Source organism: Condylura cristata, unplaced genomic scaffold, assembly GCF_000260355.1.
Source record: "Condylura cristata isolate star-nosed mole 26May11 unplaced genomic scaffold, ConCri1.0 scaffold00006, whole genome shotgun sequence".
In the NCBI taxonomy this organism is placed as follows: domain Eukaryota; kingdom Metazoa; phylum Chordata; class Mammalia; order Eulipotyphla; family Talpidae; genus Condylura; species Condylura cristata.
Window position 1 is genome coordinate 63,636,784 of NW_004567107.1, and position 16,480 is coordinate 63,653,263.

Genomic DNA, 16,480 nt, shown 5'->3' on the forward strand with positions numbered 1-16,480 from the left:
GGAAAGGCAGCGGCAAAGACTTAGAGGTGAGCGCACGTCAAGGATGTCGCACAAGAGGGGATTTCATACTTCAGAAGCTAGGTCAGGAAGTGGAGGGAGGGAGGATGTTGATGATGCTGGCAAGGAGCAGGCAGGGATGGGTAGTGCTGGGAAGCTAACAGAGGGGAGATGGGAAGGACCTAAAGATGATGGGACTGTGGATAGGTGATGATAGTCAGGAGGATTTAGACATGACAGAAACTGGGACAGGTGGTGACAGTCAAGGTAAGAGAGGACAGGGAAATGGTACCAGCCAGTGCCAGGGTTGAAGTAGAAGCAGCTGCTAAAGTAGACAGGGTTGGATCAGAGCAACTGCCTTGGGCTTGGGGCTGGGGCCAGAATGTTGGCAATGCTGGAGAAACTGGGTCAAGCGATAGCACAGTTAAGAAAGGAGCAGTGACTGTGAGACAGAGATGATGCTGAGGGTGACAACTGAATGACAAGGTCAGAGATGAGTGATGACCATGAAGGTGACCCAGAAGTGACAGGAAGTGTGGGAGGTAATGACAGCTGTACTGGTGGCAAATTAGAAACACCCACCCCACCCGCTCCCCTGGGCCTGTTTCAACATCAGAACTGTTTCCTAGGCCGCAGGTCCATGACTCAGTACCATCCATCAGCCAGGCCTCAGATAAGATCTCCAGGCACAGCTACAGCCAGGGGGGCTGGCTACATGCCCATCAAGGGACTGAAGCATGGAACCTTAGTGTCGTCTCTGCCTCGCTCTTCTTCATCCACATGCACCCGAATCTGAGGTCCACCAAGAATGCTTGAACCTCCCTTTGCTTGGAGAACACAACCCACCTACATAGGACTGTGCATATTCCAACAAACTCTTCCATAGATGTTCCCATTGGAAATTTCTGGGCCTTTTGAGGCTGTGTGATAACCATACCTGGGAGGAGAGAGACAAGGATGTGGGTCTCATGGGTGTGCACTGAGTAATTCCATTCATTCATCCCACAAGTATTTATTGAGCCCTTTGCAACAAGCTAGGCACCAGCTTTAACAACCAAGCCTGTTTCTCCCTGTCCCCATGAAGCTCAATTTGGGAGCAGATGAGAAAATGGCAGTCAGCATCAAAAAAGAGTGCTTCTACTGGAAGGATGAAAACTGCTTTTTAAAACCTGAGGAGAATAGATCCCATTAGAGGAAATTTCAGGAGATATGTTAGGGAGACTTTTTGCTCAGCTGAATAAAGAATAATAATAAATTACATTAGAGAGCTCAATCAGAAGAAAGTGAGGAATGGAAATGAAAAGGGAAAAGAATCAATCAAAACCTATCATTTCCACTAAACTATTTATAATATTTATTAAGTGATGCAGTTTGTACTTTTCTATTTTGTCATGTTTGTAAAGATGGGGTGCAATACTATATTTGTAAAAAAGAGCAATTTTCAAAGAGAGGGGAGTATGAACAAAATACATTATTTTACTTAAGAAAAAAAAGGGAAAGAAAGACTGTGATGTGGTCAGGGTCAAGATTGCTAACGAGTGTAAAGATGCCAGTGAGAAATGGCCACTGTGGGGGTGCCAAAATGATTTCCAAGAACAGGATATCTAATAGTTTGAAGGTGTTGGGTTGGTACAAATTAAACTCCCTCCATCTATCCAAGCCTTCTTCACAGTTTGACACTAACATAAAGACCTACTACAAGAAAGAGATTTCCTTCTCTGTTCTCTTTCTCCCTCTCTCCTTTTCTCTCTCTCTTCTATCTTTCTTATAACAGTTTTATCAGACTATAGACCACAAACCATCAAATTTACCCTTCAAAACTATACATTTCAAATTAATGTCATCATTCCATTTGTTTACTTTGGCTTTTATTTCCTTTGCCATTGGAGTCAACCCCTCAAGACATCTTCAAGATCAATGCCAGAGTGTTTTCTTCTATGTATTTTTTGGTTTTAGATCTTACATACAAGTCTTTAATCTATTTTGAGTTAAATTTGTGTATAATGCAAGATAGTGGTCTAATTTCATTCTCTTGCATGTGGCTGTCCAGTTTTCCCAACACCATTTTTTTTTTTTAAAGATTTATTTATTTATTCATACAGAACTGGGGTACAGGCCAGAGGCTCGGGGGCGGTGAGAGGCTTCACCAGAGACAGAGTGGGGAGCAGAACAGGCAGATCGACGAAGTACACTGCTGAGGGAAGCAGCGGGCCGGGCCAGGACAGGTCTGGCTCACCATGTGGTCTCCTCCGGGGCTGGCAGCAGGCGGGAATTGAACTCATGCGGAAGTCGAACTCATGCGGAAGTGGCTTCAGATTCTCAGTGCTGCGCTTTAACCTGCTGCGCCACCAGGGAGGGCCCCCAACACCATTTTTTAAAGAGACTTTTCCTTGCTCCATTGAAAGCTCATGACTTCTTTAATCATATATTAGCTGTCCATCTATGTATGGGGTTATTTCTGGGCTCTCAGTTCTGTCCCATTGATCTATGTGTCAGTATCCCAAACCATTGTGTTTTGATTAGTATAGCTGTGTAATACAGTTTGAGGTTAAAAAAATTCTTTATGTGAAAGAAATCACCTCGAAAACAAAAAGGCAAGCTACTGATTAGAAGATACTCATAATTCACATATCTGACAAGGAATTAATATCCTAAATGTATAAAGAGGGGGACAGAAGAGGTCAAATAGGGGAGGGAGTAATAAAGGGGAATAAAGTGGTTGTTTATGGGTAATAGGTAGTAAGAGAATTATGAGTGCTACACCTGAGGGGAGAAGCCAATTACTTTTTGAAAATGAACATCAATGTAAGAAAATAAATTAGTTCTTTTAAAATGTGAGATATCATCTTACACCTGTGAGAATAACCTATATTAAAAGACTAGAATCAACAAATGTAAATGTCGCTGAGAGTATAGAGATAAAAGAAACTCTAGTATGTTATTAATGAGAATGTAAATTGGTACAGCCATTATGGAAAACAATATGGAGTTTCCTCAAAAAATTAAAAATAGAGGGCCTCCCTGATGGCACAAGGGATTAAGTCTCAGCACAATGAAGCTAACAGCAGCCACTGTACATGAATTCAATCCCCAGTCAGGTAGCTAACCTATATGGTCCAGCAGATCTCTCCTGTCTCACCGGATGCTCCCCTCAGCAGTGTATTTCAGTCAGTCTGCATGTTCTGCTCCCCACTCTGCCTCTGATGATTCCAGTCACCCCCGCCCCACACCTCAGTCCTGTACCCTAGTTCTTGTGTGCATAAACAAAATAAACCTGAAAAAACAAAAGTTGTGAGGCCATACTCCTGAAACGTATAGTGTTGCAAACCAATGTTACCTCAAGCTGAGAAAAAAAAAAAGGTACATTCCAGTGGAATTCAGTATGTTCACAAACCTATACAACCATCTTCTAAATCTAATTCTGAATAATTTCAAAGTCCCAAAAGAAACCCCATACATTAGCGGTCACTCATTTCTCTTTAGCCCCTGCTCTTGTCATTCACTAGTCTACTTTCTGTAGGATTTGTCTGTTCTGGACATTTCTTTCATTAGCATGTTTTCAAAATTCATGTGGTAGCACAAACAAGGGATTTTTTTTTTTTTAAGATTTATTTATGCTTACAGAACTGGTGTACAGGCCAGAGGTGTTGGGGTGAGAGGATTCACCAGAGACAGAGTGGGGAGCAGAACAGGCAGACTGACAAAGTACACTGCTGAGGGGGGCAGCAGGTGGGTCAGGAGAGGCCTGCCACACCATGTGGGTCAGCTCCCTGGCAGGGGATTGAACTTGTGCTGCAATGGCTTCGGAGAACTTCATAATGCGGTGCTTTAACCCATTGCGCCACCAGGGAGAGCCCTACAAGGGATTTTTAAAAGGGAATTCAGAGAGGACCTTCCCTGGTGGCGCAGTAGGTTAAGGCACAGCACTAAGAAGCTTAAGCCAATTCACATGAGCTCGATCCCCATCCCCACCTGCCCTGAGGAGATCCACATGGTGTGGCAGACCTCTCCTGACCAGCCCGCTGCTCCCCTCAGCAGTATACTTCGTCGATCTGCCTGTTCTGCTCCCCACTCTGTTCCTGGTGAATCCTCTCACCCTCCGCATCTCTAGCCTGTACCCCAGTTCTGTATGAATAAATGAATAAATCTTTTAAAAAAAAAAAAAGAGGGGGGAATTCAGAGAAAAGAGAACAAGTTCCACATCTGGGTTACCATAGAATATTTCAAGATTGGAGGGTCTAGGCCCAAAGTGGTAGCAGAAGTTTCAGGGCCCTAATCTTTCCCCCTTTGAACCTGACAGATTCAGCTCAGGGTACCTCAAGCTTTCTTCCTCCCTCAGACTGTCTCCAACAGCTCTATGAGTCAACCTATCTTAAGTACCATTTTAGATAGTACACTTTCCCAATCCTCCTCACTTAAATCTTCAAAGACTTACACTTGGCATTTCAAGTCTTCACAACCAAGTCCTCTCCCACTGCTGCTGCCTTCTGGCTCCACCCCTTCTGTGGCCTTGGGGAGCTCTCAATACCCACCACATCTTTGGCCTTTTGTTCATACATGGCCTCTGCAGCAGCTCTCCTCCCCACCCATTGCCTGTCAGCCACACACACCTGCCTGCTCTCATTAGACTGTTAGAAAGAATGCTAGAGCTGGAAACAGATCAAATCACCTCATGCACCGGTCCTGTGATCCTGAGGGGGAAGCTCAGGTAGAGATGGAACTTGCTCTGTGTCTCAGAGCAACCTGAAAGTCCTGGTATTGGACATCTCTCCACACTGCCCTAATCTGTTCACTGGTTTCACTGCACCTTCTGTCCCAAACAGGATCTGTCCCCCAGCTGGCTACTTCTTCCAGCAAAGAGCTTCCTCAGAATGGGGCCTGCAGCCTGCCTCCCCACTACCTCCTCCCCCTTCAAACCTATTTCCGGCTAGGTCCTGCCAGTGACCCTGAGCGAAGAGGCAAAAGATGAGGGTGGTGGGCAGGATGTTTCGGGTGCCTTGTGGGTTATAAAGGGCATTTCCATGGAGATGAGTGGTGGACCATGTCCAGATGACTATCAGGGCCCCCAGAGTCCTCTCCTCCCCCCACTTCATCCTGCCTCTCCCAACCAGGCCTCCTTGGCTCTAAGAGCAGCAAGGAAGTCTGCTAAGAAAACCATCACTCCTCACAGGAACTTTCCAGAAAAAAAAGACTGCGGCTAGAAGATAGTAGGAGTAGACCAAAATGACTTCCCAAAAACAAGAGATGGGAGAAGTTGGTCCAGGTGTTCTGGTTTAAAGTTTTATCTCCAGAGATCTCTGAAAGCAGGAAAGGTAATGACAATACTGTATCACATTCTAGCTCATTCTGACCTGAAGGTATTACCAAGATAGTCAAGGAAAGGGCCCCAAGAGAGGTCAGGAAAATTTTCAGCCTGCTTGACCTCACTCTATGGTCAGCCTCAGGTGTCCCATAAGACCCTCCATCAGTGCCCCCAGAGCCTCCTGTGCTTTGATCACAGGCAGGGAAAGGGCACAGTCACCATCTCCCCCTCCCCTACTCTCTATCAGCTGAGTCATAGGAATATTCATTTCTGCCCATTCTTTTTCAACCCTGACTTTTTTTTTTAAGGTTTATTTTATTTATTTATGCATACAAGAACTGGGTCTAAGCCAGAGGGGTGTGTGTGTGTGTGTGTGTGTGTGTGTGTAAAAGAATTCACCAGAAACAGAGTGGGGAACAGAACAGTGGGCTGACCGAAATACATGCATACATGCTGAAGGGGACAACAAGTAAAACATGTTGGGGGGGAGGAGGGGATTGGTCTGCTGCACCAGGTGGGTCACCTCCCTGGATGGGATCAAATTCAGGTTGTAGTTGATAATGCTGAGACTTGACCCTTTGCACCACCAGGGAGGCCCTCTTCTCCTCTCTTTTTAAAAATGTGTTTCTTCTTGGGCCCTCCCTGGTGACGCAGCAGGTTAAAGCACTGCACTAAGAAGCTTAAGCCACTTCCACATGAGTTCGATTCCCGCCCGCCCGAAGGAGATCCACATGGCGTGGCAGACCTCTTCTGACCCACCCACTGCTCCCCTCAGCAGTGTACTTCATTGATCTGCCTGTTCTGCTCCCCACTCTGTCTTTGGTGAATCCTCTCACCCTCCGCATCTCTGGCCTGTACGCCAGTTCTGTATGAATAAATAAATAAATCTTTAAAAAAAAAAACAACCAAAAATGTGTTTCTTCTTGTTGCTTTTTTCTTTTTCCACCCCATTCTTGAGGAGCTAAAATGGGGTGACAATGAGACTTGAGAGGAAGCTGTGAAGATTAGGAAACACAAATTGGGATTTGGTTTCTTCCTGGTTTGACTCCTTCCCTTGACCTCATACTACCCCCTAAGCACCTAATTCATCACCACGACCATTTTCAACTCCTACGAGTCTACTGGAGCCCCACAAAATTGCGGGATACCTACCTCTCCCCTTCCCAGGAGCCTGAGTCCTTCTGAAAAAAGCAGCTAAGGAGAAAGGGGCGGAGGTTCCCATGTCCCCTCACCCCAATCTTGCCTGGGAATATTGGCTCCACTTGAGCTGGGGGGATTCAGGCTACACCTCTAAGCTGAGTAAGACCCCCATGGAAATTGCAGCTAGAGGAGATGGCCTGGGAGAGTCAGGTGTCTCACTCTTACTACAGCTCTCTGGGAAGCAGCAGCATCATGATGAGTGTCATCACCATCCCAACATTGTCAACTTGTTCCATGGCAACTCATGGCAATATCTGGCATTGTTCTGCAATTATGTTACTTCACATAATAATCTTCTTATGCAACCTAAGGAGGAAGGCACTTTTACTTAACACCCCCATTTTACAGATGGAGAAGCTAAAATTTAGTAAGATTAAAGCCATCAGAGACCCAGCAAGAACGCATGCCTTTGGTGGACTTCACTGAACAGTTTATAAAAAGATTATTTACAGAGGCAAGGTCAAAAGACACAAGGACAAAATGAAATGTCCCCAGGACCAAGAGCAGACAGCAAGTCCCCCTGGGCCAAAGGAGGCAGAGGAGAGAGCAGTGTCACTAGAAAACAGGGGAAGCTCTAGCAAAGGCACAAATACAGTCAAGTACACCTCCTCACTACCCTCTGACTTCCCAGCTGTGCCTCCCATTACCAAGTCAAGCTGGAAGCCAGAAAGCAAAAGGTCAAGGAGATATTGGCCCCCTGGGCACAGAGCAGGCCAGAGACTGGATCTAAGAGAACAGGAGACCCCCACCACCACCACTCACCACCACCATCCCCAACAACATGCCCAGGATCCTACAGCTGACATGACATGCAGGTATCTGGAGCCAGAGTCCTGCTCCCTGAGATATTCCAGAGGGCTGTCTGGGAAAGAGGTTTAGGGCAGCCAGACTGGGGACAGTACAATGGACTCTAATCCAGACTCTGCTGCACTGCCCTGTGGGAGAAATTGGGCTACAGTTTCCCCTTTACATAAAAAGGAGATAGGTGCCATGCTGGGACAAGTGAGGTACCCAGAACAAACAGAGCCTTTCTTCCCACCGCCACCCTCTCCCTTACTTCAAATAAATTTGGCTCCAAAGGCTGAGGCCCGAGGCGCAGAGACGCTGAGTCCCAGGGGAGGCCACCCCCCCACACACACCCCCAGTGGTTAGATAGACACACCTACTCTGCTGCCCACTGAAGACTCAGGTATTCTTGGGTGAACCCCCTTCAGTGGATCTCCCAGAGGGCCCAATGGCTGGGTCTCTCCTCCTTTCACATTGCCAACTTTCGCTGAATCACAACTCAGAGGACCCCACCCCAAGACAGGATCCCTCATCCCAATGAGGAGACCCTAGCCCCATGCAGGACATGTCTTCGCAACAGACCTTTCCCAGGGACATTAGGGGCCATCTCTGGGGTCCCTGTGAGAGGTGGAAGTACTTCCCTCCCACCCCACCTACCCTCCTACTCTACACTGCCTCACCTTTGTTTCCCCAAGCCTGAGGGGGATGCCCCACCCAGGTTCTCAGACAAACAAAATCCAGAGAAAAGAGTTGCAAGGAGAGAGCTCATTACCAGGAATTAAGGAGCAGGCATGCCCCAGGGTAAGACAGGCAGGACTTTGCCAAGCTGGAGAGTAGCTATATGCACACACAGAGATGCACTCTGAGGGACACAAGATGTTCCTGTAGAAATACACAAAGCAAAACCCAGATACACAGTCAGGGAGCAGCAGAGATGTGGCCAGCCAGATGCCCAGACCCACAGAGATATAACCAGAGGTACTGAGACAGGGCAGGCACGCCCAGAAACACCGAGAACGCACACCTCTGTGCACACACACAGGCAGGCACACAAGGAAACAGGAACCAAGGTCGGGTTTCAGGTAGGCCAATTTCAATCCAAACAAGTTAGAACTTCACAGAAACATGGGCAGCCTGTGGAGAGGACTTGACTCAGGGGAAGGGCCAGAGGTGAGATGTGGGTTCTGGTTATCCCCCTGTGCAATGATTCTCTTTCCAAGTCCACCCTGGAAAATGCACTAAGTTGACTGGAGAAGAGGAAGACACTTTCCTAAAGGAGATGAAGAGTTTTCTTTCTAGAACTTTCTATCAGCAAAATGGCTAATGGAGGCATGCCTACAAGTGAGTGGAGAGTTGGGGGGGGGGGTCTCTCCTGCCCTAGGAGGGCTCACAGGCTGCTACTCTCTGGTGTCCCTACAGCCCCTGCTCTGCCCCACACCCTGGCCCCAGGGCCTGACTCCTTGGGTGGTCTGACCTCCATCCACTTGCCCTTGAATGCTGGCCTCCCTCACTCCCCACCTGTGCAAGTAGTCCCCTCTTGTCTCTCTTCCATCTCTCCCAAAATGTCCTCAAGCCAGGGCGCAGTGAGCCATTACCCACCACACGTCCTTCCCACCCCCTCTCAGAAAATTCAGACTCCATGGAAGGAATCTGGGCAGAGAAGACAGTACATTCAATGACCTTTAAAAAACAATCTTCAGCATCTCTCCGGGACCAGCACCATCCCCCTTCCTAGTTCTGCAGGAATAATCACAACAATAGTATCATTTACCACCCACTGACCACTGTGTTAAGTCTTTTTCTGAGTTCTCATAATCCCTCAATTTGCAAATGAGGAAACTCATCACACCAAGGTAGCACAGCTAGAGAGAGGCCAAGCTGGGCCTGGTGTCCAGGTCTGACTACATGTTAACCGTTGCACCAGAGGCCCCCCTCTCTCTGGGCTGACTGGTCTGTATCCACAAAAAGATCTGAGCAGAAGGGATGGTAGGAGACATGGGGCCTGCCAGGCAGGACAGCAGGGTGGGGGAAAGGTGGGACCTGTGTCGCTGGAATGAAACTCTGCAGTCTCTTTCCCCTCCCAAGATTTGCCCTTCCTCCCCCCAGGGCCTGGGAAGGGGACACTCCCTCTGGCTCAGGTCCCTCTGACATTCCAGACACGCCTCTTGGGAGCTGGGGACCTGGAGGGAGTGGAGACCTGAGGTGAAACTGCATTCTAACCACCTCCACCTCCCCAAAGTCCTGGCTGTGTGACCCTGCTCTTGCCACCCACCCTCTCTGAGCCTTAGTCTTCTCATCTGAAATGACTGGGGCTAAAAAGCTGGTTTAGCCTCTACAAAAACTATAGTTCTCCCATGGGACCCAGGGATCCTCTGGCTCCAGTGGAGTTAACTCTGCAGGAGGCCTTAGGTGGGGGCCCTCTTCCCTTTGAGTCTCAGAGAAACTTGAGGAGGATAGGTAAAGAAGGAGAAAGTAAGAAGAGGCACATGATTTCCTGACAGAGTTTCCTGGGCCCCTTGCCTCCTTGGGCAGTCAGGATGCCAGAGATAGTCAAACCCCAGCCTTATAGGCTACAGGGGTGCCTCAGACTGAAGAAGAGGGAAGACAGAGATGAATGCCACCATGGTCTCTGGGCTTCAGGGGGAAGGTCTAAAGATTGGAGATGATAGATGAAGTCTGGGGTACATAAAGCACTGCCAAAAGCCAGAGGCCAGGTCCTCAGGGACCTGAACATAGGATGGATATTTTCTCTGCCCCACTTTCTGGGTGGGTTTTAGAATGATCCCCCGATTGCTGTAGGGACCAAATGGGGCAGGTTTGGTGGCAGGGAGGCTATTCTAATGGAGCTGTGGATAAGGTCTAGGTAGTGGTGATGGAGCCTGAACAGCTTTGACTCAGAGAAACCCGTGCCAGTTACCAGTCGGACTGGTCTCCTCCAGCAACAGGGAGCTCACTACTTTTGGGTAGCAGTCCTCTCCTATGGGCAGCTGTGTCTAGGAGAACGTTTTTCCCTATGCTGGACTCAAACCTGCCCTCCTGGAAGATGTATGGGTACAGGGATGAGAATGGAGATGTGTCAGAGGTCTCAGGAAGACAGAAACTTGGGAGGAAGTGTGGGACCACTGAATTCGAGCTGAGATGAAGAGAGGTCTCTGACCTCTGTGTGTGACTGAACCCTGCCACCCAGGGCACAGCTGAAGCCAAAGTCACCAGGTTGTAACCTGGCCAGTGGTAGACGCAGCTAGGCAGACATACTCAAGTTTCTTAACTAACTCCAGAAAAAAAAAAAAAAACCCAAAGCAAGCAGAAAGATACTTGTACAATTGGCTGTGTTAGACATACATTTTATTTTTTATAAAAGACAAAAGAATACATACATTGAGTTAAGATGAAAGGAGTGGGGACCTTATTTAGCGTCTCCCAACTCCCATCCCTAAGACTGTAACATCTATCTATCTATCTATCTATCTATATATATATATATATACCTTTTTAAAAAGAGCGACATGAAACGTATGACCTGGACTTCACCTCATCCCCTCATGCCTACGTTATGACAGAAACATATTACTTGGCCCCTACTTAGGGATGGCCACAGTTCCAGACCTGGATTGTGGTCCTTCCTCCCAACCCTCCCCACACCTCCCACCCCAAAAGCATATAGAAGTTCCCTACTTAGGCAAAAGAGCACATACACACACATATTCAAACATAGATCTGGATTCTCTTCTGCATGGAGCCCCTGAAACATGCAGACCCCAGGCACTTTTCTCACTCACAGATGGGCCATTCACTTATCCTACCCACCACCCACCCCCCAACCTCTGGGCTCCCAACCAGCTTGGTCCCTTGTCCTGAAGATCCAGGAAACCACACACACGCCTGTGCACACACACTCACACACCAGCAGCCCATTCTCTCCCTCTGGGAGACAAAGGGATATAGTGACCTTACTCCCTGTCCCACCAGCTTAAGGGCAATGGCCTAAGATCCTATGTGAGCAGGATCCAGCAGGGAAGTCCTCAAAGGAGGCTGTCCAGTGGGGTGAGGGTAGACAAAGAGCTTCTTAGCCTGGGAGGGGTGTCTGAGGGGCTGCTAGGGAGCTGCCCCTGCAAAGTCAGTGAATGTCCCAGGGAGGTTGCCAGGCAGGGGGTGGCCCCTGCCCACTCAGATCTACTCCTTGTGCTTCACATGGGCCAGCTTCACATTCTCCTCCTCGGTGGAGGGAGGGGGTGGCTCCAGGTGGCATCCGATCATGAGCTGGTACACGAAGACGCCTGCAATGGAGCCCAGCAGCGGAGAGACAATGGGCACCCACCACCAGTGGCGGCCGGTCCTGAGGGAAGGCAGACATATGTGGTGAGGGGTGGGGGCAGGGTGGGAGAGGCAAGCTGGAGTGCTCTGGGTGGGGACTGCACTCACGTGAAGACTTCTGTGCCCCAGCCAGCGATGGCAGTGAAAAGGCGGGGGCCGAAGTCCCGGGCGGGGTTGACGGCATAGCCAGAGTTGAAGCCCATGGAGGTGCCAATGACCAAGACCACGAGGCCCACCGTGAAGGCCTCCAGGCCGCGGGGGACAGGGTTGTTGTAGGGGTCCACGATGGCCAGCACACACACAATGAGGGAAGCTGTACCAATGAACTGGGGTGCAGGGAGAGAATGGGGAGAACAGAGTGAGAAGCATCTCCCAGCCCACGCTCAAGTCCCTCCTTCCATCCTCTGGCTTCCCTCCACCCCTTAGTCTTGTCATCTCCTGGTTCTGCTGTGTTAGGATCTCCTGGGGAGCTGATTAGATAGGAACTTACGTGCTTCATAAGCACCCGACACCATGAGTCTCATGGAGGTGTCCCCACACATTGAGAACCCATGGATTAAGAGTCCTAACTCCCAGCTACCCCATGATCCAGCCAAGGCAGCTTGCTCCTCCTCCCTGTGTCCCCATCACATGTCCCTGGCCCGTACCTGGTCGAAGAAGCCGTTGACCATGTCCAAATGTCCAGAGGGATAGGTGGCAAAGATGCCAGCTGTGCCGTTGGGGCCTGACACTACAAGCTCGTTGTTTGCGAAGTCCCAGATTGCATCTGGTGACAGATTAGACCCAGAGAGGGTGAGGCAGAGGCCTGAGCTTGGTCTTCCCCTCCAAGTTGGCCCTTCCCACCCTCTAGGGGTCACAGGTAAGTATAATCATCTCTGTAATGGTCTGGAGACAGAGGGAATGGAGTGGCGGGCCCAAGACTTGTTGCACAACCCGTTTCTTTCCCCTCAGCCCCCTACCTGGGCCTGTGCGTAAATGAGTGAGTCATGAGCCCGGGGCCTGGGCAGGCCCCAATTGTCTGTCATCAAAAGGCCCAGTGCCAGCAGGTCCCAAGCAGAGAGAGGTGGGTAGCAGAGGAGGGCAGGATAGGGAATGCTCACCATAGTACAGCCCAAAAACGATGCCGGCACCCAGGAATGCTCCCAATGTCTGAGCCAAGGCGTAGATGGGCAACTTGATCCATGGCTCACGTGCCAGAAAGCACATGGCAAAAGTCACAGCAGGGTTCAGGTGGGCTCCTGGGGAGGAGAGGTAGAGGGACCAGTTAGACACAGTCTGCCATGGTGAGGAGGCCAGAACCCGCCCCCCGCCCACATCTCTCCTATTTGGGCCTCTGAACATGGGCACAGAGGACTTTTTAAACAGATGGCGGGTAAGTATGTAAGAGGCCAACTCTGGTAATCTCAGATTGCAAAGTGAGGGTGGAAGTTTCTAAGCATCAAGTTCCTTCTCTACTCTCCCATGAATTCAAACCTGAGGCCACAGCCATGTGCTACACCCTCAGGAACACCTCGCCACCCATTCCCCATGGGAATGCTCTTGAGGGGGATGACTAGGCTAGTGCCTTACCGGAGACCTGACCAGCGACCAGGATGCCCAGAGTGACAGCGAAGCCAAAGGCCAGGTTGATGGTGAGGAAACCACCATGGGTGCCCCGGCTGAGCACCACCTGAGCCACGGAGCCACAGCCAAACATCTGTGTTAGAAAACAGAACAAGACAGGGAAGGTGAGACCCAGTCGAGACCACTCCACAGGGCAGGAGTGAAGCCAGCGACCTCCACCTCCCTACATCAGGAGGAAGGGAGGCCCTTCTTGAAACCCAACCTGAACCCCTGCCACAAGTGCACCCCAAAGGAGACATCCCCTCCCATTCCCAGTGTGCCAACTTTAATATAACAGAGTCTCACAGAAGGTATTGGAAGCAGAGTCTGTGACCGGGAGCCCAGAGGATGGTCTAAACAACATGATTAATTTTCCTGGCATCTTAATTGTGTGAGGGAAATCCTTTCTCCCCAGCACAGTTCTTCAGTACCGGCCCAGAAGGAGGTGGGAAAGTGTTGTTCACTGTCTCCCATCAGCAGTCGCCTCCCTCTTTGCCCCAAAGTAGAGCTCAGGTGGTGGCAGTAATGGGGGAAGAAATAAGGAGGCCAGAAGTTTGGTGGAACCCTCTTCTCCTGAATCTGGGATGTCACACTCCTACCCGCCCACCCCAGTCTCCCACTCAGAGTCCCCTCTCTCCACCCACCCTAACCTCTTGCCCCCATGGGACCAGTTTCGTTTCTCAGCTTTGCAGGTCCTAGAGACAGATTTGATGCTCTTTCACTAGTCCTGATCCAGGACTCAGGATGGTGGAAATAGGGATACTCTGTTTAAGTTTTCTGACAGACATGGGGGCACTCAAGGGACTATGGTCCCTGCTGTCCTACAACTAGAGAATGTTCTGCTATGTCGTTCCCCTCTTCCCCTCGTTCAAGGCTATATATACTTCCATGCCACCTATAAAGGGTTGTTACTGTGGGCCCCCAAAATGTCCCCCAGAGCTGCTCCAGTCCTTGCCTCTGTGTCCCCTCTCACCTCCCTAAAACCAAAGCTTTCATATCTACCCAGCAGATAGGTTTCAAGATCCATGCTAAGGATTCTTGTCCGTTTGATGGTTAGAGTCCTGTTGTACAGGGTTAAGCATTTTGATTATTATCCCTCAGAAAAACCAAAAGATAGCAGGGAAGCCAGAGGTGTGATGTAGGACAAAAGTATGCAGGCAGCTGCAAACCTGAGCAAAGATCAGAGTGTGAGTATGTGAAGGGGGCGGGGTGGGCATGCATGTGGGGGTCTGGGGCACCTGGCTGGCTTGGCAGGTCCTAGCCTCAGCTCTTTGCCTGCCTGAAGCCCAGACCTGGCTCCATCCCAGGAAACCTTGGAGGGAGAAGCTGTCAGAGCCAGTTCCACCACCTTGCTACTAATCTTCCTCTTCCTTCCCTCCTTCCTCCCCCTACTCCCCACCCCCTTCTCCCCTCTCCCCAGCCTTAGCCTTAGTAGATACCCCAGAGAAAAGGGCTCCCCTCATCCCAAAGGTAGTCCTGATTCTGCACTTGTAGGTTCTAGGTCCCTAACCCAGAGAGGTATAGCCCTCCCCTACCACTCGGGGGTCCCCCAGACCTGGGCCTCCTCCCTGGCAGCCCTTTTGGTCCTGCTCTCCACTGACATCTGATGCCTCATACCACCTGAGCCAGAATGTCTTCTCCACAAAAGAAACACCTTGCTTTTGTGGTCTGGATTAAGCCAAATGACCCTAGTACTGAACATGAGACCCGATGACAGCTCCTTTGTGGGAAAGGTGAATGTGACTTGGGAGGTATCAGGAGTCCCCTGCATGAAGGCAGAAGACAACTTTCCCTGTCCTGGATGCTCTCAAACTAGGGGTGAGGCCACGAATCAGTAGGGGGTGGGGGGATACAAGGCTCTGGGGCAGGAAGGTGATAAGCACCAAAACCCCTTCTTGGTGCAGAGTAGAGAAGGGGTGGGGATGACTGGCTGGGCGACAAGTCTTTTGAGGGACTATGGATAAAGTACCCCAAGTGGCTTACCCCCCACTTCCTGTTCTGAGAGCTAGAGGTGAGTTTCAGTGCTCTGATTCCTGAGGAGTCTTCCCCACCAACAACCACCAGCCATGGGGGGGGGGGGGGGGAGGGCCCTACTTGCCCCTAATTAAGCTTTCTCACCATGGGGGATTGGGGGGCGGACAGACTGACTGGTCTGCATGACTTAGGGTTGGGACTGGGCAACACAGTAACTGAACCCAGAAGTCACCCACGGCAAAACAGATGTAATCACCTCAGTGACTAAAAATCAGAGAGTAACTGAGACAGGAAATGGAGACCATAACTGGTGTGTCCACCAGCCCCAAGGACTGTAAACATTCACCCAGGAACAATCTGGGGGCAAAACTGGCACAACCAGGTTGTAAGTGGGACTGGGGAGCCACTTCGGGAGGTCACCTCGGCAGGGCAAGTGTTCCACTTGGAGACTCCCAGGAGTAACTGAGAGCTGGAGGCAGTCACTCAGTGCTTCTGCAGAGCTAATAGCACCTGTCAAGGTAACTGACAGGGTCTGGTGTCACTGAAGCTGTCTGTTTACCTGTCCCCCCCCAACACACACAGCTTCCTATCTTCAGGATCTTTAGTTCTTCCCACCGCCAGTTTGCACCCAGATGGCCTCTGTCCTCTGCCCCCACCCCAGACAAACTGGCCTCCAGTCATTGGAACTTTTGGACTTTCTGGGGTTTAATTATTCATTAGGGCCAGACATTCAGGACCCAAATAACCTGAGAGGGGCTCATTTGCCTCAGTGCCACCTGCATCCCAAAGCCGGGACTCTGGGAACCAGTGGGAAGCATGAGGAGAGGCTGCAGGTTCCAGGTGACCACTGTAGGAAGGTAAAGGGCCAGAGCTGTCACTGGGGAATAACAGCTGTCTTTCTGTCAAGAGTCAGGGTTCGTGCTCTAGAGGAAGAGCACTCTGGAAGGAGTCTAGACTGGAGAGGTCGGAGCTGGGACAGGCATTAGTGCTATCTTGAAAGCCCAGCCCCTCGGCGGTCAGAGGAATCCTGAAGTTGAAGGTTGGAGAGAGAAGGGTTTGTCCCGGTCCCTCCACTCACCACGAGGATCAGGGTCCCCAGGCACTCAGCCAGCGCCTGGCGGAGCAGCCGGTAGCGGATGTGGAGCATCTCCCCGCAGCGGGACACCAGTTCCTTCTGTCGACCCATGATGGCTCGGGGCAGGCGGCGGCGCGGGCTGGCGGAGCGCGGCGGGAAGGTGGCGGGCGCAGCAGCAGTGGCTGCGAGAGCGCTGGGTGGCGCACTTTATGGGAGCTGCGGGAGGCCGG

The 16,480-nt window shown here is 50.4% G+C and overlaps 1 protein-coding gene across 1 annotated transcript; it reads right to left on the reverse strand.

Annotated features, from left to right (window-relative positions):
- Positions 1-11,406: 11,406 nt before the first annotated feature.
- Positions 11,407-16,467, reverse strand: AQP3 (aquaporin 3 (Gill blood group)). Its single transcript, XM_004677723.2, has 6 exons — positions 16,254-16,467; positions 13,169-13,295; positions 12,700-12,837; positions 12,247-12,365; positions 11,708-11,925; positions 11,407-11,621 (listed from the first exon to the last, which is right to left on the reverse strand). Exons 1-6 carry the CDS (start codon positions 16,359-16,361, stop codon positions 11,459-11,461), a joined length of 873 nt encoding a protein of 290 aa, XP_004677780.1. The 5' UTR covers positions 16,362-16,467; the 3' UTR covers positions 11,407-11,458.
- Between the last annotated feature and the right edge of the window lie 13 nt (positions 16,468-16,480).

What these genes read in the sequence shown, in the direction of transcription:
- AQP3 (XM_004677723.2), bottom strand. Translation starts at nt 16,361, where the DNA reads ATGGGTCGACAGAAGGAACTGGTGTCCCGCTGCGGGGAGATGCTCCAC. An exon ending in GGTCGCTGGTCAGGTCTCCG is followed by an intron (nt 12,838 to 13,168) that starts GTAAGGCACTAG and finishes TCTCCTCCCCAG; the next exon opens with GAGCCCACCTGAACCCTGCT. An exon ending in TGGGGCACAGAAGTCTTCAC is followed by an intron (nt 11,622 to 11,707) that starts GTGAGTGCAGTC and finishes GCCTTCCCTCAG; the next exon opens with GACCGGCCGCCACTGGTGGT.